Source organism: Amblyomma americanum, chromosome 9 (genome assembly GCF_052857255.1).
Source record: "Amblyomma americanum isolate KBUSLIRL-KWMA chromosome 9, ASM5285725v1, whole genome shotgun sequence".
Taxonomy (NCBI): Eukaryota; Metazoa; Arthropoda; class Arachnida; order Ixodida; family Ixodidae; genus Amblyomma; species Amblyomma americanum.
Window position 1 is genome coordinate 143254668 of NC_135505.1, and position 22589 is coordinate 143277256.

The 22589-nt window shown below is 44.0% G+C and overlaps 1 protein-coding gene across 10 annotated transcripts; it reads left to right on the forward strand.

Moving 5' to 3' along the window:
- Nucleotides 1-1630: 1630 nt before the first annotated feature.
- On the forward strand, nucleotides 1631-20685 carry LOC144104699 (uncharacterized). Of its 10 annotated transcripts, XM_077637858.1 has the most exons (6): nucleotides 1631-1956; nucleotides 5799-5897; nucleotides 6264-7488; nucleotides 10760-10925; nucleotides 13381-13892; nucleotides 20057-20683. In XM_077637858.1, the coding sequence occupies exons 3-5, from the start codon at nucleotides 7431-7433 to the stop codon at nucleotides 13838-13840; spliced, it is 684 nt and encodes a 227-aa protein (XP_077493984.1). In that variant the 5' UTR covers nucleotides 1631-1956; nucleotides 5799-5897; nucleotides 6264-7430; the 3' UTR covers nucleotides 13841-13892; nucleotides 20057-20683. The 10 variants fall into 10 exon arrangements, with proteins under 10 accessions (XP_077493984.1, XP_077493982.1, XP_077493977.1 ...); XM_077637856.1 differs by having other exon boundaries at nucleotides 5799-7488; XM_077637857.1 differs by lacking the exon at nucleotides 1631-1956 and having other exon boundaries at nucleotides 2003-5897.
- The last annotated feature ends 1904 nt before the right edge of the window (nucleotides 20686-22589 follow it).

Below are 22589 nucleotides of genomic sequence, written 5' to 3' on the forward strand. Positions count from 1 at the left end.
TTCCATTTTTTGCATAAAACGAATAATCGCGCGAAACAGCTCGGTGCTATAACTTAAGGAGATATAGTAAAGCTATAGCTTATCGCCAACGCGACATTGATCTCCGCTAGGGCGCACGCAACATGGAGTCGTATCATCTCTCTACGCCTGTCACCTCAAACGTACAAGAAAATTATCCTTTGGAAATTGAGACACAGCTATTATGCTATATTGCCGCATCTGTAGTCCACAGCCCCAAAGGGACCAACAGTTAGACCCTTTTCAGTTAGTCCCAATAAAGACTAATGGTTGTGGCAAATCACTTAGTCCCCAAAAGGAGTAACCTCTCGCCCCATTTTAGCCTCTCTTTTTTTTTTCTTAGAGTGTACGTAAGATTCACGGATTCCGAATCGGTCAGTTTTTACGGCTCTCGCCTACTGATCCGGAGTACAATGCAGGGTTCGAACTCACCGCGCCAGCAGCGTTTCGATGGAGGTGAAACGCAAAGGGGCCCGTGTACTGTGCGATGTCAGTGCGCGTTAAAGATCCCCAGGTGGTCGAAATTATTCCGGGTCCCTCCGCTACGGCACCTCTTTCTTCCTTTCTTCTTTCACTCCCTCCTTTATTCCTTCCCTTACGGCGCGGTTCAGGTGTCCGCCGAGATGTGATACAGATACTGCGCCATTTTTTCCCCCCTAAACCAATTTTCAATCAAGGCAGGGTTTGCTAGATTATGCAGCCTACCTGAGCTCTTCCGCATCGCCCAATCTTGGAGGCTATGTATGAACACTGTGAACGACGCCACACGGAAGGGCGCGCGTCGCGGCGATGAACCATTTTGCGCAGACCGATCGCGGCAATGTGCTGCGCGGTGTTAATGTGTCATCGAGTCGGCCTCGTTTTTTTAAATAGCCACCGAAGAAAACTACCGCTCATCTTAATCGAACCTCACGCCAGTTATTTGATAAGTAGTCGAATACTCTGCCAACTTAATTCGTTTCAAATAATTTTGAATTTTGAAAACTCGAACATTTCGAATGTTTGCGCACGCCGAATAATAATGCTCAAACCGGCAATCTTGCGGTAGCACGGACTCCACCATTTTTATGCAAACAGATTTTGCCAGCAGTAACATTTTCGAGCGTAATGTAAACCTCCGAAAAAAAGTTATTCCACGAACCCTCGGGGTTTATTTGACAAATTGCCTAAATTAATCGAGTTCCATCATTACCCATTTTGAGTTTTCAAACTTGGCGATTAAGTTATCAAATTTGCGCCACGCTTCGCTCCGTCCACACTTCCGGTGTTTTCAAATTTGGCGCCGCTTTGCACCGGCTCCGCTCTTTTTTTGACATTTTTGGCTCTAATTAATTAAATAATTAGCCCACATGCCCCTCAAGATATCTCTTGCGAGATTTTTTGGTGCGCTATCTAATGCAACCATTCTTTTTCTTGAAAGTCAATTCGTTCGAACGTTATCGTGATGACAAGCTCGTGATGACACGAAACCACAAACATAGCCATACAATGGCAGTTTTCTTATTATATTTTATTATCTTTTATTATTCTATTCTATTAATATATTTTAGTACACTGTAGTTTTCTTCAACGAATATGTGCGGACTCTAGCGAGTTATTGAAAGCCAAGCCGATGCGATCCATAGCATCCGCAGCTCGCAGAAGCGTGTGGTTTCGTGCTTTGTCCGTAGCTGACAGGAAAATTTACTGGTGGAGGAAAGGAAACGGATGCATGCTTTACCCTGGTTCTCTACTGCAACCCCTGGGCGAGCACTTCATTTATTTGTTGCGTAATTGATGCAGTGCTTTCACCCAACCTAACGCTAGTACGCTCCGGCGTGGTCGTGTGGTCTGTTATGTTTACGTTCTTTAAACTGTGGCGCGAAGGTGCGATGTGTACTTTGCAGCTGGCACGGACGGCAAAAGCACTATACGCAGAGGACACCGCTGAATTAGGTAGTGAGTTTACATTTAGGTGTTCTGTGCACGGCGTATAGTTCTGCTCAAATGCTGCCCGGTTGCCGTAAGCCTCGGGTGCTTTTACATTGTACTCGAAAGTGTGGTCATTTTCTATAGCGTGCAGTGTCGCTGTCCAGATCAAAATGTCAGCCGTGGAGACTTGTGCCGTTCCAGTACGCTTGAAAGCGACAGTCCGTTTTATGAAAGACTATCAACCCTGTGATTCCCCCGCTCCCGCAGCCTTTTGCAAATGCTATGAGAAGCTTTCAAAGCCTCGCGTATGATGCTCGATGTTGAGGTGGGCGTGATAACTTTTGTCTTTATGCGACTGAAACATAAGCATGTTTTCTCGCTACCACATCATGCTAACAGCTAGTTTTCCGAACGAAAAGCATGTCTAAAGCCCTGCATTATGGGCTTATCCTGTATTTCACGCTGTGCTAGCTACAAAGGCAGTGAAAGAGAGTGAAAGTTTTTTGGCCAAGTGAATTCGGGCTTGATTCCGGTTAGTTTTTCTACAGAGTGATCGCGCGACCTATATTAACCACTAACGGTGTATACACGGTGTCGCTACTGCAGTGACCCCAAGAAGCAATTGCGATATCTCGGTTAAGTGTCTGCTATCCACTCTCTTGAAACTGACTGGGTCTGACTGGGGTTGAGCTATGATTGGGCCAGTGATAGGCCTTTCGCCTACAAAGGAGCAAGCCGTTTATGCAGTGTATGTAAAATATGGTGCGAGTACCACTTGAGGAGGCTATAATTCAGTGTTGCTGTGCATTTGCATCATGGTGTAGTTGGTATGAGACGGATGCCACTGTGATGAGAGTCTGGTTGGGTACTTCAGAAGGTACCAAATATGCTGAATCTGCCTAGCATCCTTTTCTATTTATTTCTCTGAAAGAAGCTGGAGGAAAGCAGGAGAAAAAGCGCCAACGAGCTTTACAAGCTTCTGGGTTTAACTGTTTATAACTGAATTTTTTCTCTCGTGCTATTTTGGTATCAAGAGCTCAATGTTGGCTGTGTCATCAAAGTTCAGTACAGATTGCATGAGGCATAGAAATACTGTGATATAATTGCTTCTTCGTCATTTTAATTCAAAATAATGCTTAAGCCAGTGTGCCTTGATAGCCAGAATGACAATGAATGAAGAAGCAGCTTAGTTTTTGGATGCCTCACATGACCGGTACTGAATTTTGATGCCGCAGTCACCAACATGCCTACTACTTGTCTGATTTCAGTGGTAAGCCAGGAGCAGGGTGGGGAGGTTTAGAAGGGGAGGAGAGTTTTAGATTTTGATACCGACAGCCACGCGTCTGGTGATGGGTTCAGCGAGAGTGAGAAAACAAGCACGAATGTACTGCTAATGTATCGATCCACCACTGTTTTGTAGTTTTTGGCACTTGACCCTAAAGTTTGCCCAGTGTGTATTTTTTTCTTGATGGCTCCGTAGTATGGGTGGGTGTTGTCTCGGAACTTTACGGTAGGTGGCGATACAGTGCTGGAGCACACATGTCCCATGTACTTTTGCAGTCAAGTCTGCAGTGGTTGTATATCAATACAAAGGTGACATGTGAACTGCGCATTCAAGGCATCAATCAGTTGTTGTATGGTATTGCACTGCACGCTTAGGAAATGACCACACCTTTAAAGGAACTACCCATCATACTAGAACAATATTCGGCTGAACTAAGTGCTTCACACAGAACACACAAATGCTTGCCATTGCTGCCGTTAGCGCTTGTTGCCTGTGCCTGCTGCAGCATCCACATTGTACCCCCACATCTCATTTCGCGACTGATGGAAATGTTTTTTAGCCGCCGCAGTGGCTCAGTCTTTATAGCGCTCAGCTACTGATCTCAAAGACGTGGGTTCGATCCCGGCCGCAGCGGTCTAATTTCGATGGAGGCGAACTTCTAGAGGCCCGTGTACTGTGCGATGTCAGTGCACGTTAAAGAACCCCAGCTGGTTGAAATTTCCGGAGCCCTTCACTACGGCGTCCCTCATAACCTGAGTCGCTTTGGGACATTAAACCCCCATAGACCACAGACCATTTCTGATGAACTGAGTGAAACTGATAACTAGACTGAAAAAGATGATGATAAGCTCAGTGATAAACCTGTTGTTTTTTTGCAGAACCCTTGTTGGCCACACAGTACCATGGCGGCAAGGACAGCTTATTCATCACATAACAAGAAATTAAATGTTTGTACAGGTGTTTCTTTGAAACACAAGGAAAAATATGGAAATGAAGTGCATAACTTCCGCTAGAGAAGCACTGTGGACGACTCCAGCTTTGAATCACTTAATACAGTCTGGTACTGCTTTATTTTGTGTGGTTTCCTGGGATCCACATATGTATAGTCTTCAAAGCACGTGGCATAAAAGTGCAACCTTGACAACTGCAGAGACATTTCTGTCAAAAGCGTAAAGCAAATTAACTTTAAAGATTCTATGCACAGCAAGCAGAGGAGTTAACACCACAGTGGTGCGGTTTATGCTATCAACAGCCACTGCACTTGTTGCTTGAAATGGCATAACATGCAATATTTATGGGCTTTTCGGTGCTGTTTAATGCTAAAATTAAATTGTCGGTAACGCAGTGTGAGCTGTTGATAGGAAAATGATGCTGGTTATGGTTAAGAGAAATGGAAAGCAGCTGACTAGATTAGGGGAAGAAATGTAAGTTACTGGCATCTTAGCTAAAAATTTGGGGGACACTTAAGTTCCGCCTTTAAAGGTATGACGCGATAGCGGCCTGTGGTCCTCTCTAATTAAACACATACTCATCAGCATGCATTCATAAGATACCACTTTACATGAAAGAGCACACGGCACACATATAAACCCCCCTTGTTCCCAAACCATACCAGTGTGCCTTGCAAGCCGTAGTCAGTAGCGTGTCTGGCTTGCAATCCGAGGACCATGGTTTTGAAGCCTGGCTAAAATTTTTGAATTTTTTCTTTGGGTGAAATCAATTACTTCATAAAGTTGAACCATTTGAGAGATGTAGTGACCTTAAAGTCACACAACATGTCACATTTTAATCACTTTCATTCTACTTGTGACATCAGGTTTAGCGTGAGGGTTGTGGGGTGTTTGAAATTCCCGTGGAAGGTGATATGGCTATGACATCATTACCCTGTCGACTAATCAGAATTTTTCGCCCACGGTCGACATCGATGACGCCGGGTTTTCTGTGACACTGGATCTTCAACACTGCTGTGTTAATATGGAAGAGGCAATAGACATGGGCAGGGCACATAATACAAAGGAAAATTGACCAATGGTCCCTTGGGGCAACGGAATGGATTCCAACAGTAGGCAGTATGACAGGAGGTGGCAGGTAGTCGGGTCGGTAGATGGGATTAGGAAGTGTGCCGGAATAAGGTAAACTAAGTAATGCCTCTCCACAAGCTCTGACTATACAATGGCCAGAGTGTGCAAAAGGTTGCTGGATGTTAAGTGACCGAGCACTCGCCTTTCTCACTCTCCCATTCACAGGCCAAGACAAATCATTTTTCACTCTTTTGCTTGTCCCAGCATATTTTTTGTCCCAAATGGAATCGCGATTCTCCTGTGGTCTGGGTCAAGACCTCTTCTTTCTTCTAGTTCTCAAACTTGCTGTCGTGAATTCTAATGTACTGCCCATGGGCTGTACACTGTAAAGCCCACTGTACACATATAAAAGTTGAAATTTTGGGTTTTGCAAACTACCTGTAACTGTGGACTATACAGGTTTTTTTTTTTAATGTGGCTCAATGTCGCATGAAATGCCCAGTTCGATTCTATTCATTCTATTCACAGTGTGAAAAATTTAGTAAAAGAACTTTTTTTTTCAGCCAAAATTAAACCCTGCGCACCATAATCCAGGTGTGGTCTGTGTACCAGAAATTACAGCACTTGTCCATAAGGGAGTAAGGCCTCTGGAGGACTTGCTAGTTAGTCATAGCACTGGCTACCTTATTATACTTCTTCGCTGTTGGTGTCTAGCGTCACTTGTGCAACTGTCTTCAATCTGCGCTGCGTGAGAAAAAGGTCAAGACGCAGGCAAACAAAGAGAAAGAAAAGTAGGAAAAAGGTGCACGCACTTGTGTGACAACTATTTCTATGGATGAAAGGCATGCATGAATGTTGCCACTTGTAGCATGGTAAATTTGCATTCATGTGTGAAGGTGTGTTAATGTTTTCATTCAAACAAAACTGCTTGTAATATTTTCTCATTTCACTCATCGCTCCTATTGATGCTAATGACTGTGTAATTTTTTGCAACTGCTAACTATGTTTTTTTACAATTGTCTTTACAGGAGTCCACAGCCTCTTGACTTTAGAACCTTCTTCTGTATCCCAGTGTTCTTGTAACCTTTAACCTGCAGCATGCAATAAAAACGGAACTTATAACTGCCACATTTGCGCCATTCTGTAAACCAGATTTAAACGAGCAAGCGTGTTTTCACTACAATAAAAGCTAACTTGCCTAACAATCAAGGAAATTGTAAATTGTAATTATAGTCATAGAAATTGTTTTAAAGTTTTAAAATTTTTCTTATCACTGACTGGCACCTCTCACTCTGTGCTGTTTTTTTTTTACTGCATGTTTAATACTCCTCACTGCATTTTATTTTTCTACAGTGAGGTTGTTTCTGTGGTGTTCGCAGGTTTGCTTAGGTTCATGCTTGCTAGCATTTGCCTTCCTGACTTTTTTTTTGCTCCATTGTAATTATTTATTTAGTTTTGCATTTTTGTGTGCCAGTGCACCCCTTCTGTGTCATACCCTCGGTTGAGGGCCGTTATAGATAATAAATAAATGAATAATTAAAAATTTGATGTGTCAGAGAAAAACAGCTTTCCTCAGTGGCAGAAAGAAAAAGGCTTGCAAGCAAAATGCATGAGAAAAAATAACTGTCTAGCGTCTTTTGACTGCACATATTGAACTATGCACATATTGAAGTGTTCTGTTGTTGACATGAAGTTGCCATCACAATGGAGGTAAGCACACAAATAAAGAAGTAGTACAGGACATGAAAATGGTGGATTGGTACTGCGGTAACTGTCCCTCCCATATTCATTTCTTTTCCTGCCTTGTCTTTTCATGTCATGGTTGCTGCTGTTGCGACAACTTACTCTGAACTTGTTTGTTTAATCCTGGATAACCTGCCGCTGTGGCTGTCTAGCTTTGGCATTTGGCTGCTGTTCCCAAGGTTGCCAGCCGAATCCCGGTCACATTGGCCGCATTTCAAAGGAGGTGAAATGTGTGTGATGTAAGCACACATTAAAGAACTGCAGGTCGTCTAACTTATCTGGAGCTGTCTGCTGCGGTGTCTCTCATAGCCCATGTGTTGCTTAGGGACGTTAAACCGGGCAGTCCAACAGAGTAAACCTGGATTATTTCAAGCAACAGCTAAGTTTGAAATGAACATTCACAAGTGTGTCTTTTCTTTCCAGTGTATTTCTGATGGTGATGCTAGGTTTTTATGGTGCAAGGGCAACTAAGGCCAAAGAGCGCCAAACACGAGGCTCTTGGTCGACTCGGTATTTCTCTTGATTTTCAACCGCAGAACCCTTGCAAGCTTTGGATAGGCATCTGTTAACACATATAGGATGCTTTAATATAATTAAAAATGTACTAGCATCACCTTGCTATGTGGCTGCATGCTGTGTGCTTTATGTGCTAAATATGCCATGTGCTGATATACTCGAAAAGGCAGCTTTAAGTGATGGTGTTTAGTTTGTAGACATTTGTAGTGATTGCTAGAATTAACATATTTAAATGTGTATTGTACCCGCAAACTGTAGGTGAGTAGAATAAGTTGCCACTCAACTTGCTGAGCAGCACTGATTCCTTTGAAATAACAATGCTGACTGCTTTATTATAACTGCTCGCATTTTCAAAGTTGTGTTGTTCCTCGTAACTGGTGCATTGTCTTATTTTTGTTTTGCGTTCATGACACATTTCTTTTTGAGAACATTCATTTCCACTTGAAAATAAAATGCCCTTTCTGTTTGGGCCCATTGTGACAGCTTGCTATATTTTGTAACTAAGTTAACCACTATAGTCAGCATTTTTTCGAAGATTCAGCATTTCCTCTTTGTTATTAACTTTCCTAACCGCTAATGTACTAAGCACTCCACTCGGACCATGGCTGTTTGTGCATGTCACTTGCTACAGCAGTTTGTGTCATGAATGGAAACTACACTGTTCACTTTTTATGAAGTGGAAAGTGCACAGGCTCCTGCCCTGCACCAGACCGGAATATCTGATCACTCTGGGCCCAGAATGCTTAAGGGACTCGGCAGTATTTTGCTCTCTAAAATTTTATGGTTTTGTATTTTATGACCTTGTTGTCGTTCATTTTATCATATTTGCAGTGTTATTCATTTTGCCCTGTAATGGTAATTTTTCTACTGCCACCTGATTCACACTTGATATATATTAGGTTATGATATTGACCTATGGCAGTGCGGTCTAGCTTCATATGTTTGTGAATGACAAAGTACCTGAAATCACCGCAGTCTGTTTTGTTTTCTGGCGTCCTGTAGCTTATAAGCACTCCATTCGTAATGAAAGCGTCCTTGTTGTCATTAAAATATGGTAACGAATTGATATAGGCCAAATTCAGTTTGTCGTGAGTATCCCTTCAAATTCTGAAAATGAAAATAGGAAGGGTCTCAGACCCGCGATTGCAGAATTGGTGCCAGACTGGGTTTTTGCAAGAATGGCTGCTTAGTGGCAGCTGGAAAACGAGCATGTACAAAAGTTTGTTGTTTTGCATCTTTGTGCTGCAACTGCAATTGCTGCATGCACCAGCGCTGTGTGCGTGTTCAGATCCCGACTTTCAGTGCTTGCACTCTTTTGCTTTCTTCTGTGGGGGGGGGGGGGGGTGACAGTCAGTTCGTTGCAACACTTTATGCTGTGTTGTTTTGTGTTCTTTGTAGATGATTTTTTCCGAAATTTTATTGTTTTGTGCAGCTTGTTCTAAACTCGTTCATTAGTTCCTGTATTTATTTTGAGAAATGTACATTGATATACCGAGTGTTGTGTCTTATGGGAAGGGATGGAGGGTGCTGACACTACTTTGGCATGTCTTAGCATTTTGACAGCCTCCTAGGCAATTTTGTTCTCTCAGTAAAGATGTGAACTTGTTCAAGGGAAGAATGAACGGTTTCACATTGTCATTTTTAATGGTGCCAGCTGATGTTGAGCACTTTGGTTACAGTTTTTGGAGATTGTGCTCGATCACATAAACCTACATGCCATCAAACAGCAGCAGCAGCAAGGAAACGTGAATACTTCTTCGTCTTCAGAGTACGTGGGAAAGCGTACATATTAATATTAAGAAATGTATGCACTAAAGACATGTAGGGTAATGCATGCTAATAATTTTTTTTCTTATGTATTCGCAGCTGTCCTGAAATGTTGTGTTATGTCATGGCAGCGAGTTTGTTGTTTTCATTTTTGCCTGTAAGGACAACACGTTTGTGACATGCCAAACTTTATTCAAATGATCATGTTTTGTGTTCATAATTCTGTACAGTTAAAGCTGTGAATTTATTGTCGTTGCATCATTGAGTTCTGTCTGAATCAAACTTGCCTATGTATCAAGTACTTTCTGCACACATTGCTTTTAGTGTCACAAGGTCAGCAGAAGTTCATGGAATGTGTGGTTAGGGGGAAAATGCATGCGAATTAATTGCATTTTTTGCAGGTTTGCTTGTGGTCAATTCGAGGCAACGTGAATGGGGAAGTATGAAGTAGTTATGGTTGTAAATTTTGTGAAGCTCACAAAAGTGCGTGAGTATTGCATGGCAGCTGGCAAGTTCCAAAAGCGTTAAAATTCTTTGTGGCTGCACAGTTGTAATTGGATGAGATGAAGTGAGCCGCAGGTTTTTGTACTGATTCTATATGGGTAATTACGAACTTTAAGAGCTTGATACTGATAATGCGTATTAAACAAATAAAATATAGATGTCATCACGGAGTTTGTGAACTCAGCAGGAGCGAGGAAGGTTCTGCAGGGTCAAGCAATAAAATTAGAGAAAACCTAGCACAAAACCATGCAAACCACAAGGACGAACGACGACGAGACACAAGCGCTATACTCACAACTGAATTTTTGTTGAAGCCAGGATGCAGCTTATATAGGGTGAAGCTTCAAGGGGAGAGAAGGGTTACAAGGAGGAGAAGGTGAACAAAGGCAACATCACTTCGCCAAAAAGAGGTGTTAAAGCAATAAAATGTTAGTTCGTTCGCTCTTTGTGACATCCGGCAGGGTCATGCTTTTATGGACGTACAGATACGGTAGTCGTTAGTAAGAGCACCTAGCCTGCACGCAGTTTTTACTTGTATCAGTACACTCTGGGGATACTTCATACAAGCAACAGCAAGAACCGGAAACAGCAGGAACGAGGAATTTATGGAATGTAATGTGCCTCAGCTGTCGTCCAATGCTTGTGATAAGTGACCAGTGTGCACACAGTGCTAGAAGCTCTCTCAAGTATTTGTTTCTCTATTAGATGTACGACTGTTTTTGGTTGTACCTGATTACTACTTCTTCGCATATTCCCGTTTCGCAATTTTTTCGTATATTCTCTTGTTCTGTTCAGATGTTATTTTTGCTCCATTTTAGACCATCATTGTGTTCGTGTTTTTTGCTTTGTACCGCGTCCATTTCACCATTATTGCAGTTTATTATTTCTGTATATTCCTTTTCCTTGATGCCCAGCTCACTCAATGCTCTTCGGGACCTGTGCGGTATCAATAAATAATAATAAGCACTTTGTTCTGCGCTCTTTTTAGCTTCAGAGGCTGAAAACAGCGTGACACTCTTGCTTCCGGTCTACTCCTGCAAGACCTGTGACGAGATGTTCTCATCACCAGGCTTATTGAATGCCCACAGGCAGCACAAACACCCCCTGCAGTCGCTGGCATTGCACCGGTGCAACTACTGCCCATTCTCCTGCGATAATGCGTAAGCCAAAGTTTGACGACTTGTTTGTTATTGCAGCTTCCATTCTGTAATGAGAATGGCATTATGTTTTGAGCTTGGATGTGTTGGTTTAAGACGAAAGAAAAGCGATAAAAGTATGCCAGCTCAAAATTTTTGAAATTCTGTTTTAACCAATACAGTTGTGCCTCGTTAATATGAACATTTTGGTTCCTAAGCAAAAATGTCCATAAAGCGAGTTGTCCGCAATAACGAATCGCGTAGTAAAATAGTCTGGAAAAAAAAATGCCATGATTGAGAAGGTTAGTGGGTGTCGATGAAGTTAAAATTAGACAGAATTATGGTATTTCCAAGCTCATTATTCTGGTTGCCATTGTGCTTGAACTAATGTGGTGCAGTTTCACGTGCGTAATGATCTATGTATAATGCACTTGATGGCTTCTCACTGCTAGATGATCTAACTCCTACTACAGCTGTTCACATCCCATGACTCAGTACGCTGATAGCTGCTGTATTAGGCTTTCTAAGTAACATAAACTGCAGAGAGAGTTTTCTTCACTGCCATTTATGCAATATGGCAAATGGGAAGGGGTGTCGACTCTGCAACTCTAAAGCATAAAACTTGAAAGGAAAGGACCTCCATCAGTGAATTTGAAATTTTCCACTGCACTGCTCTGGTGTTCTGCACTCAAAATGCAGAAAATGAAACATTTGGTTGAAGCAAGAGATTTCGTTATCACTGTCCACATGAACGTGGCAAAAATATGTGAGCCCCAATGGGCTCTGTGCATTTTCCCATTGTTCATTGTCTGGACAGCGAGGTTCCATATTAACGAGGCTAAATACACTGAAAAAGTTTGGTCCTGAGAAAAATTGTCCATGATTCAAGTCATCCGTATTAACAGCGGTCATATTGACAAGGTGGCGACTGTAAATGTCTTTACTTTCAACTTGCATGCTACAGCTAGGTCACCCTCGAGTGCAAGCTATGTGTGCTTGCAAGAAAAAAATTGTTTAATTTCTTTGTTTCTGAGCAATCCTTAATTTCCCTCTGTGAAAAAGTGGTGTAGTGGCCATGTAAACTCGTGAGTAGCCAATTCTGTGAGCTGCCTATCATGAATTTGTTAGGCAGCTTCCTAGCTTTGTGTCATACAGCTTGCAGGTGCTCGGAAATTTCTGGAAGCCATAGGTTTGATGCAGTGATGGTTGGCGGTAAGGTCACCCCGAAAGCGCACACGGGTTTCAGAAATGCTTTCTTGGCCTAGGACTCAATTCATACCCTTCTTCCACTTCGGAACAGCCATGGGCCGCCTCTGAACCCACCATTAGAATGGCAAGCTGGGGGGATCCAGTTTTGTTAATGATTGCAAGTGTGAGGAGCCCAGCTGCACCTCTCCGCAGGTAGATAAGTCTTCGTGCGGGTCACAGCAGGCCTGCAGAATATCTGTAGTCCTCGATCCTTAACGGTCATTTTTTTTTGTATTGGGCACTTGCCATATGCCCCACACTTTGCGACCACTGCAGGTGGCACAATATAAGTGGCATTTTGTTTTTAATGTTGAAATACATTCTAGGGTTTGGACTGCAGATTTTTAGCCAGCTTTTTCAAAGCTTCTGTGTTCACGTTGCAGAGCTTACCTGGTTTGCAGTGAGGAGCATGCACAACTTTGAAAGCATCCATTGTATACATGGCCGCACATATAGGGTAATCTGCATACCTATGAATGGGTAGGACTAGAGTCACTAAATAAAGACTTAGAGTACCGGCACTCTTTTCTCCTATTGTTCTGTGCCGCCGCCACGATCATTGGTCAGTTTGCATCACGTGATATTTGTTTGCACTGCGACGGTTCATGGGGGCTGCCATTTTGTGGCTTATGCGTTTTCAGTCGGGCAACTGTGGTAGTCCTAGTGCTGCGACGCTGCGAGTGCTGCCGGTGACCGACTCAGTGACCAGGGATTCCGCGCCTCGCAGCATTTCAGCTCTGCACGACGAAAGCATAAACTGAAGGCAACAGCTGTACCGTTTGCATCTGAGCGGCTCCATGCCGTACGGCTAGGATCCCCGCCGCAGCGCAGGGTGGCTAACAGCGTTGTTTACAAAATGGCCGGGCCAAAGTTAGCGGCGAGGTCGCCAATGCGGCAATCTGGCAACAGTGATAAACAACAAAATGGCCGCCCCTGCTTACCGCCGTGCTGCAGTGACGGTACTCCAAGTCTTTATTTAATGACTCTAGGTAGGACCATTGGTTAGTCATGTAATCCAGGTGGGCTTGGAAGAACAGGTAGATGAAGAAGAAGAAATACAGCCTCGATAGAATAGAGGGGGTTTTGTAAAAAACTGAACTTCTACAACTGGTGCCCGAGGTGTTCTGTGTGTGTTTCGGCAATTTTTTTTTTTCTTCTCTGTGCCACCAGTGATGCTCTCACACCAAAGGTCGCTCCGCTCTCTTCCTCCTTTTCTCTCCTTCCCACCCAGAACGGCTGTCACCAGGCACGAGAGGACCCACACCGGAGAGCAGCTCTCCGTGTGCCAGGTCTGCGGGAAGGGCTTCAAGCAGCCCTGGCTTCTCAAACAACACCTGCACACCCACTCGACAATGAGGCACCACGAGTGCACCGAGTGCGGCAAGCGCTTTCGCTATCAAACCAGTCTAAGACATCACTACAGGCAGCATGCGGGCGATGACGCAGCTGAACACGTGTGTTCCGACTGCGGAAAGAAGTTTTACGCCGAAGCTAACCTTGACAGACACATGCGCACCCACACCAGAGGAAATAGGCCCCACGTCTGTTCGCAGTGTGGGCAGAGGTTCGCTGAGCTTTGGCATGTCAGATGCCATGAAAGAATAGTGCACAGTCGTCAGGACTCTCCTGAAGAAGGCACTCGAGGCTTCATGAAAATTGTGGAAGTGAAGAAGGAGCCACCTACAGACTAGGGCAGAGGAGGTGCATCACTTCCAGGACCAACATAAGGGACAAGAACTAAAGGTCAGTTGTGGTCGGGAGGATGTCCAGGTGTGCGAGGTCTTAATGTTCCATGTCTGCCCAGGGCCTATGGCAAGGCTGTAGTAAAGGTCTCCAGATTAATTTCAACCACCTGGGGTTCTTTAATGGCGACATCACACGGCACACGAGCATTTCTGCAATTCATCACCATCAACCTGTAGTCGCCATGGCCAGGATTTGATCCTGCATCGTTGAGTTCAGCAGTTGAATGCCATAGCCAGCCACTAAGCCAGCATATGCAATGGGACCATCTTGGGACGCTTGACAAAGCCTTGAAGCATAAAAAAATCTTGAGCAGAGTGGATAACAAGCAGTGGTGAGAAATCATGTCCTCAATAAAGATGCTAATTAACATAGATGTTAATCAATAAAGGGGTTAACGGAGATTTTTGTGGCATGGAGGAAGTCGAAATGCTTGCCAACTTTTGGTGGTGTTGAGCAGTGTCAGCAGGGTTACTGTATAGCTAGAGTTTCCAAACATCATTTTAGTCGTGAAGCTTCCGTGAAAGTGATATAGGGACAGTAGTTACCACTGGGGTGCCACTGTCACTGAGGGGAACGATACGGGGGTAGTACTGGTTAGTTACAGCACACATTGTTTCTGCAAAGGAGTAAGAACACCAAGTTTTCTATTTGCTGTTTTTGTTGACAGTTGTATGCGGGCCTTTAAAGGTGATAAAACTAGAATGTTAGCTCCTGTTTTCTTTATTGCATAGAGTTCCACTTTCTGTGGTGAATGACGTGAAATGCCTTGTTCACAGAACCAATACAAGTCACATACGTTCACAGCAGATGACAGCTTCGGAGCTGCTAACACTTCAGTGTATTGGGAGCACACATGACAAGGTGGTTTTGTGTAGTACTGGGTCGACTATATCACAGCCTGTGGACACCAAAAATTTGCGTGGAAAATACCACTGCAGTAAATTATTTAAAGTCCTTCTTCTTCTGTTGTTCCTAGGACCCTGTACACCATTATCATTAAAAAAAAAGGAAATGGAAGATTTTGATACATCATCTTTAAAAGTGGCATTGGCAAACTACCTGTGAAGAACGAATATTTTTTTTTGCCTTTTGTTGCAAATAAAAAGCTTCGAGAGTAAGTAGGGTGTGACAGTAAAAAGACGATCTCTCTGTGATGCTGTGTAGTTGCAGCTGAAAATATGTTCCTTACATGTTTATTGTATCATACCCATTAAAAGTGCGCAAATACAAGCGCTGAGTAAACATATTAAAATACATTATTTTTCTGTGAACAACACGTGACTGCAACAGTCTACCTGTGAAAATTGCTGCCGCCCCTCCCACGTCTTTCTGGGCTCCTTTGCAGAACCTTCTGTTAAAAAGATTGTTTCATTTCTTGTTCTGTGTTTCAAAAATGTACTGTCGCGCCCAGTATGACTTGCAACATGCTGCAGCTTGCTAGGGAGCGTGGTCGTAGCGCCAACATGTGGTGCATTCCAATGATGCATCTCGCCCCCCCTCAAATTGGCTCTCTCGCCTGCCCTTTCCTACCAAAGAAAGAAAAAAATGGCACATTGATGAGAATGCCTGGCATAATCAACACAGGATGGTATTACTTGTCATCATGGGCCGCTGTTGGCTTTATTCCCAAGAAAAAGCAAAGGCACCGTAGCATGAGAAAACTAGGTGCCTTGAGAGCAAAGGATGCAAACCGAAGTAGCTGCACAGAGTTCTCAGCACTCGCCACTACCACAGTGAAAACACTTGAGAATTGCTGAATAGAAATTACGGCTTGCCATAGCAAAGAAGATGAAAAGCAACTCCTGTGCCATTTATAAAATACTCTTTTGTTCCAGTAACAATAATAATCATTTCACGAGGTATCACCATGCAAATATGCAGCGACCTCCTTCAGTTATGCAAGAGTTCATCATTTATGTTTCATTTAAACCAAAACTTTTTATTGTTTATATGGGCTACGAATCAGAGTAAAAAAATTGGCGGTGGCTTGGCTCGGCTATGCCAGGATATACATAGAGAAAGATAAGGCATAGCTTGGTTAGCCTTGGTTAATCTTGATTGCAAGTCCAGGTTAGCCTGGTTGTCTGGCTAGTTGTCACGTGGTTCGTCACATGGTTGGTCACGTGGTGCGGTGCAACTACGGTGGGAATGCGAGCACGGCGAAACTGCGAGTTCGTGGCCAATGTAGCTTTTACTACAAAATGGACTGAGCCACCAATTATTGCTCTTGGGCAAGTGTTCGTAAACTTTTAACTGCCTCCATTCACAATGACACATCGTGTTGCAGAATTGCCTTCACTATGTTCTCAGCTGAAAGAGTGTGTGCAATGGGATGACAGGCACAAGCCACGGAGACTGAAGAGCACCTAATGCTGTGCCAAGCAAACAGCAAAGAACGCCATAGTTTCCTTTGCCACTTGCACTGTTCTTTCTGTTGTACAGAAACAGTTTTGTTGTGACAACAGTTATTTTAGTGCCTGTGCATTGTGCAAAAGCACAGTCATGGTAGCAGTACGGAAGAAAAGTTGATTTTAAAGCTCTTGGAAATGACTAGCATTGCATCCATGTCCATTGCCTACAAGGTATTTACTAAGGTAATCGCTAACAGAGTCGGGGCAACCTTAGATTTTAATCACCCAAATGATCAGGCTGGCTTTAGTAAAGGATATTTCACAATATACATATTCACACTATCAACCAGGCGATAGAGAAATGCGCAGAATATAACCAACACCTATATATAGCCTTCATTGATTGTGAGAAAGCATACAACTCAATGGAAACCTCAGAAGTCATACAGGCATTGCGGAATCAGGGTGTAAAAGAGCCTTATGTCAAAATACTGGAAGATATATATAGCAACTGCACAGCTACCATAGTCCTCCATAAAGTCAGCAATAAAATTCCAATAAGGAAGGGCATCAGGCAAGGAGACATGATCTTGCCAATGCTATTCACCACCTGTTTACAGGTATTCCAAGGCCTGAATTGGGAACAGTTAGGAATAAGTTCATGGAGAATACCTAAATAATCTGCGATTTGCTGATGACGTTGCCTTGCTGAGTCACTCAGAAGATGAACTGCAAATTATGATCAATGAGTTAGACAGACAGAGCAGAACGGTGGGTCTAAAAATTAACATGCAGAAAACCAAAGTAATGTTCAACAGTCTAGAAAGGGAACAGCAGTTCACAATTGGCAGCAAGGTGCTGGAAGTGGTAAAGGATTACGTCTGCTTAAGGCAGGTAAAGACAGCTGATCCAGATCATAGAAGGATAAGAATGGGGTGGAGCACATATGGCATGCTCTCCGAGATCATGGATGGCAGTTTACCAATATCTCTCTAGAGAAAAATGTACAACAGCTGTATCTTACAGGTACTCACGGAGCAGAAACGTGGAGGCTAACGAAAAGGGTTCAGCTTAAGTTAAGGACAACACAGCGAGCCATGGAAAGAAAAATGATAGGTGTAACGTTAAGAGATCGGAAGCGGGCAGAGTGGGTGAGGGAACAAACACGGGTTAATGACATCCTAATCGAAATCAAGAGGAAGAAATGGGCTTGGGCAGGGCATGTAATGCGAAGGCAAGATAACCGCTGGTCCTTAAGGGTAACGGAGTGGATTCCAAGAGAAGTCAAGCGTAGCAGGGGGCGGCAGAAGGTTAGGTGGGCGGATGAGATTAAGAAGTTTGCAGGCATAGTGTGGGCGCAGCTGGCAAAGGACAGGGTTGATTGGAGAGACATGAGAGAGACCTTTGCCCTGCAGTGGGTGTAGTCAGGCTGCTGATGATGATAAGAGTTGCAATGTCATGTTTAACCCTGTAATACTGGGCGCATCATGTGGAACACAGACTGTACATGTGTTTTTTTCCTGAAGTTCACAAAATAATATACCTTCTAAGCATTACGAAAACAGTGTTTCCTACACATTTCTCATTGTTAAGTGTCGGCTCCCAGGGACACAGGAGGCCCACTGTCACCTCGCATACCCCAAAAGCTAACCCACGCTGCAGAACAACCAGAAATTTTTAGGGCGGCATTGATGCGTCGACAGCAGATGGGACACTGCGGTAGCTTCTCCAATCTTTTTTGCTGCACCAAAGGGGTTCATGTACACTGCAGCAACTATTGGCTGGTCTTCGGCAGCACTTAGTATAGCAAGATGCTACCGATTGTGATAGTCACCATACAGGCGATCTTCTCCCCTGTGAGCACCCTGCCATAGCATCTATTTTGCGTTGCAAATATACATTGAGCAGAATTCCGCAATACTCGTGCGATTGCTCCTTGGAACCTGTGGCATTGCTGCATTAGGTGCAAAAGTGCACTGCTTTATTCGTTCGATGCAGTGCTCACGAAATGTCTCGTTTCTTGTCATCCCAACTAATCACACACACAACCTGTACACTTTTCTTATTGTGTAAATAGTTTGTGTGTATTACCTCTCCCCCTTCCTCTTCTCCTGTCCCCTCATCTTTTATTTCATTTCTCAATTCTGCCTACTATACTTTATTTCCGCTGCCCCAGCTCCGGTGCTTCAGTATCGATGGCAGATGCCGGGGCTAGCAAAAATCTTATCCTTCATTTTTATTATTTGAATAACCCACCACTACTGCTACTACTTTTCATCCCATGGCAGTGGTGCCTTTTATTTTCTTTTTTTTCCTTTGCAAGGAAATGAAGGTAGCATTTGACAAAGAGTGCAAAGGCAATAGCAGGCCATAATGACAAACCAAATCAAACCAGCCCAAGCGCACTTATCGACATGCCAGGCTATTGTTTCGGTGTGCCACTGATTTGTATTCAAGAAGGGGGAATGTTGGAATCCTCTTTTTGTGCATGGGCACACACGTCTATACTTTCAATTCCAGCCCCCCCCCCCCAGAGTGCAGCGAGCGGCACGTTGCAGCTCATAACTGAGCATAATAGTACTTTGTGCCATTTATTGCTAGATGCCATAGTTGGTGTATTTCTAAATTATTGCTGTAATTTTATTGTGTTCTTTTTTTCTTCCATAGTTGTTTTTTGGCCAGCGGTGGCCAAGTGGTTGAACATATGCCTCGCATGCGGGAGGTGCAGGGTTCGATCCCGAGTGCCGCCGGGCACCCACCGGTGATACAATGGGTACAAGCTTTCCCCTGGCCTGGTGCTCGGCTTATCTGGGGCGAAATGCTTGGAAAATGGGTCTTTGACCCCACCTTGAGTAGTCAAAAACACCTTGTGCCATGGTGCTCTTTGCCGTAAATGCCCTTGCGCCATAAAAATCCAAAATCATCATGTTTTCCTACGTAGTATCATCAGATTATTCATTAATGTGTACTATGCCCGCTTTTTTTTTTGTTTCCTCCTACAGTAATACCCCTGTGTAGGTGCTCTGGTATTGTATAAATGAGCAAGATTTCTCTTAAATGTTATGAGGCCACTGTCAGACATACAAAGCCCAACTTTTGTTCAAAGCTGGTGCAGTCACACTCAAAAACGGCATTCAAATGGTCATTGCAGCTGTTCTGCCTCCCCACCCTTTGCAGCATCAGTTGAAGAAAGATTGTAAATACTTCACTGACATCGGAGGGCAATCATTCCCTCAGAGAAGTGCAGTTTCTAACACTTGTTTTGAGAAAATAGTTACAGAAGATTGCAGTCACTACTGCTCCAGTCATAGACAGGAATATGTACAACAGGCTCATTAATTCAGAGCTGCTTAGTTTGTACATATCATTTGTTGAAATTGGTGCTTTCATCTTGTCAGCATCAATTGTACTAGTAATTATAGGCTCTAATTTGAATTCTGCATTCAGTAGGAAAAATTATTTCAGAAAAAGATAACATGCGAATGTTGCCCCCTTTTTTATTCATTATACTGAATGGTCTTTGCAACTGATATAGAAACTAGACTGACTCAGCACCATAAAAAAAAAAAAGCGATGTGCATACAATGTGTACTACTTGATCAGAGAGCGTAACATTATGCTGGTCATGCAAAATTAAATCCATAAATGACGCATGACTTGCAGTTAAAAATAACATGATGGCTAGTAAAACCTAATCTGAATTCAAGGGACCGGAAGAAATTCCCGGATTATAAGAAGATCGATTTATAAAATGCCCTGTGCCCCGAAAAAAAAAAAAATGCCGAAAATACAGTAAAGCCTTCAGTGCAGGTTCCCACTTTCGGTGTGATGGAAGAACAATGTAGAAGCAAGAGAGGGAAATGCACGTCGGCGTCGGAACGGAGAGAGTGCTTCTAGAAAGGAAAAATACCTGTGATGCGCCAGTCAGCATCCGAAACCACACAGAGCTGGTTTCAGATGATGGACGAATGCTTCGCCTGTACACCAGCATGGTACTGTGCCCGGCAGTGCTTAAACATTTCAATTCGGCCTTTTCGGGCGAGTGTCCATAGTGTGAGGAAGTGTTTGCGGACTCATACCACATGGTATGGGCATGCCGTTTTCCCACCCCACCCTACGCGGGATGACTGGGAGGCTGCCCTGCTCGGCTGCTCAACTCTCCAGGACCAACGAGCCCTGGTGACAAGAGCCCAGGCCGCCGCGGAAGCCACAGGGGTCTTGGACTAGGGATCTCGCCTAGTGATTGTGAGCGCCTGGCCCTTCAAGCCCGATCCAAGCAATATCTCTTTGTAAATAGTACAAATAAATGTTTTACACCACCACCACTGAGAGCTGCCGTCGCCATGGGATAACAGCGAAGATCATGCAGAAACTGAAACTACGCAGTCAGGCTACTTATTGGCCAGGTGGTAAGGGTCCTCCAATCATTGTCACACCTGCCGTTATGCCCATAATGCACCATGCAATAGGCGGGATATTTTCGTGAATGCTTGCTCTGTTGCGACGCCTCGATCGACTCACCCCTTCTAGAGCCTAATGCAAAGTTCCGCAAGTGGGCTTTCCCATTTTTCTTGTTTACCAAGTCAAAATGGCGGAGCTCATTCTAGGAGAGTTATTATGGCATTATGGAAAACATAGAAGGACCAAAGAAAAAGAGTGGCTGTGGCTCAACTCGCCTGAGCCAGGATATAAGCAAAAACTCTGTTGAACGCAGTTTAGCTTTGGTTAATGTATATTTTCAAGACATCAGCGAAAGCAAATCACGTGATGCGTCATGTGCGACAAGTGCGAGAGCGAGCGTCCAGAGCGGCGGACGTGACTGCCAAACGCAAGAGCGAATCACGTGACACGTCACATGCCACAACTTGCGAGGAGCAGCAGCCAGCACAGCGGCAGACGTGACTGCCAAGCACGCAGCTATGGCGTCGATGAAGAAGACCGAGGCACCTGCCATGCGCGGTTTTGAACATGCGATGCGCCTCCCGTTAAAGGTCAAATCCACCCCCACGGTCACCCAAGGCACAATCATTAGATTGGCACCAGTTCACCCTCTTCTTTGGGCTCTTCTCACTGAACCCTGGCCAATTCCCCATTGTGGGTATGTGCCATGTCACTAAGGCAACAACAACAAATGCAAGAGCCAGTTGATGTTCAGGCTGAGCACAGGAGTAGAGCTTTCGCTCTAAAACAGCACGCTGTCTCACTGCGATTGTCCGAAGCAGGTGGCTGGCCATCTTGTTCACATCGGGAGTAATATGTGGGAAAGGCCACTTATGGAACTTCGCACGAGGCCAAGCCTAGCAGCGGTCGAATGCGATCGGTCCACGCGTTAAACGCCGGAGAGGAAAGCAAACAGGACACATTTGTATTGTTTTTTTAGCACTTTCAACTCAATCGTTGGATAGTTTGCCCAGATATTGTAGTTTTGCCATGGTTGCATTAATCGAATTCAGCCTCGGCGCGGTTTACAATCGTGGGCGAATATTCGAAAAGTCTCTGATACGAATAATCGAATATCAAGCATATTCAATTCATATTCAAATTTTCAAATATACGCACACCCCTAGTTTTCGCACAGAAAAGCTGTGGCTGGGAACGTCCACAATAAAGAAGTGTCGCACGTACGTGTACATCACAAGTCCGGTGAAGCGCCACATTAAGGGCACTTAACGGCGCAATTAAGGAAAGAATTTGATAAAGAAAATTCCTTCCTTCCTTCTTACACTTGCGATCAATGCTGGACTCACCATCGAGAAGCATTCTCGCTCCGTGGATGAGTACAAAGTTAAGTTTGGTTGTTCATTGAATTCCTTTTAGATGTGGGCTCAAGTTTGGCCTGTCTGCGAAGAAATCAAGACTGGGGGAAATGGCGAAGCCATCAAGATACTGCTGCATGAAATTTAACTTCAGCAGTGGTGTATCTTAAAAAAAATTAAAATAAATTGTGGTTGATGCTAGCATGGTCACAAGGCTCTCTTGGGGCGCAGCAACCGTTCTAATGGAAGAAAGAACAAGTACCGTCTGCAGGATATATGTGTTTAAAAGTACAAATTCCAGCTTTATACTGCCAACGTAAACACGGTCAAAAGTTTACGGGGTGCATGTTCGCAGTAAAAAGTTTACTGCAGCTCTGCCATGTATACCCGCAGTCGTGTGGTACAGTCAGCAGCCGAGCGCCGTAGCCACTCAGACACCGTGGTGGCCGGTTAAGGTAGACTTCCGGTAACTGGGAAGGGAAGAAAACATACCGATCTCATTTTTCTATCTAGTGCCATTATACTTACGTGACTTTAGTGAGATTGCACCATCCTCATCCAAGCCATGTCCACTAAAGGACGAAGAC

Excerpts from the sequence above, each read along its gene's own strand:
- LOC144104699 (XM_077637851.1), top strand. The coding sequence starts at position 1,854 with ATGTTTACGTTCTTTAAACTGTGGCGCGAAGGTGCGATGTGTACTTTG. Across the intron at positions 1,957-10,759 it reads GGACACCGCTGAATTAGGTA|AGGCTGAAAACAGCGTGACA; the intron begins GTGAGTTTACAT and ends TTTTAGCTTCAG. Across the intron at positions 10,926-13,380 it reads CCATTCTCCTGCGATAATGC|AACGGCTGTCACCAGGCACG; the intron begins GTAAGCCAAAGT and ends CTTCCCACCCAG.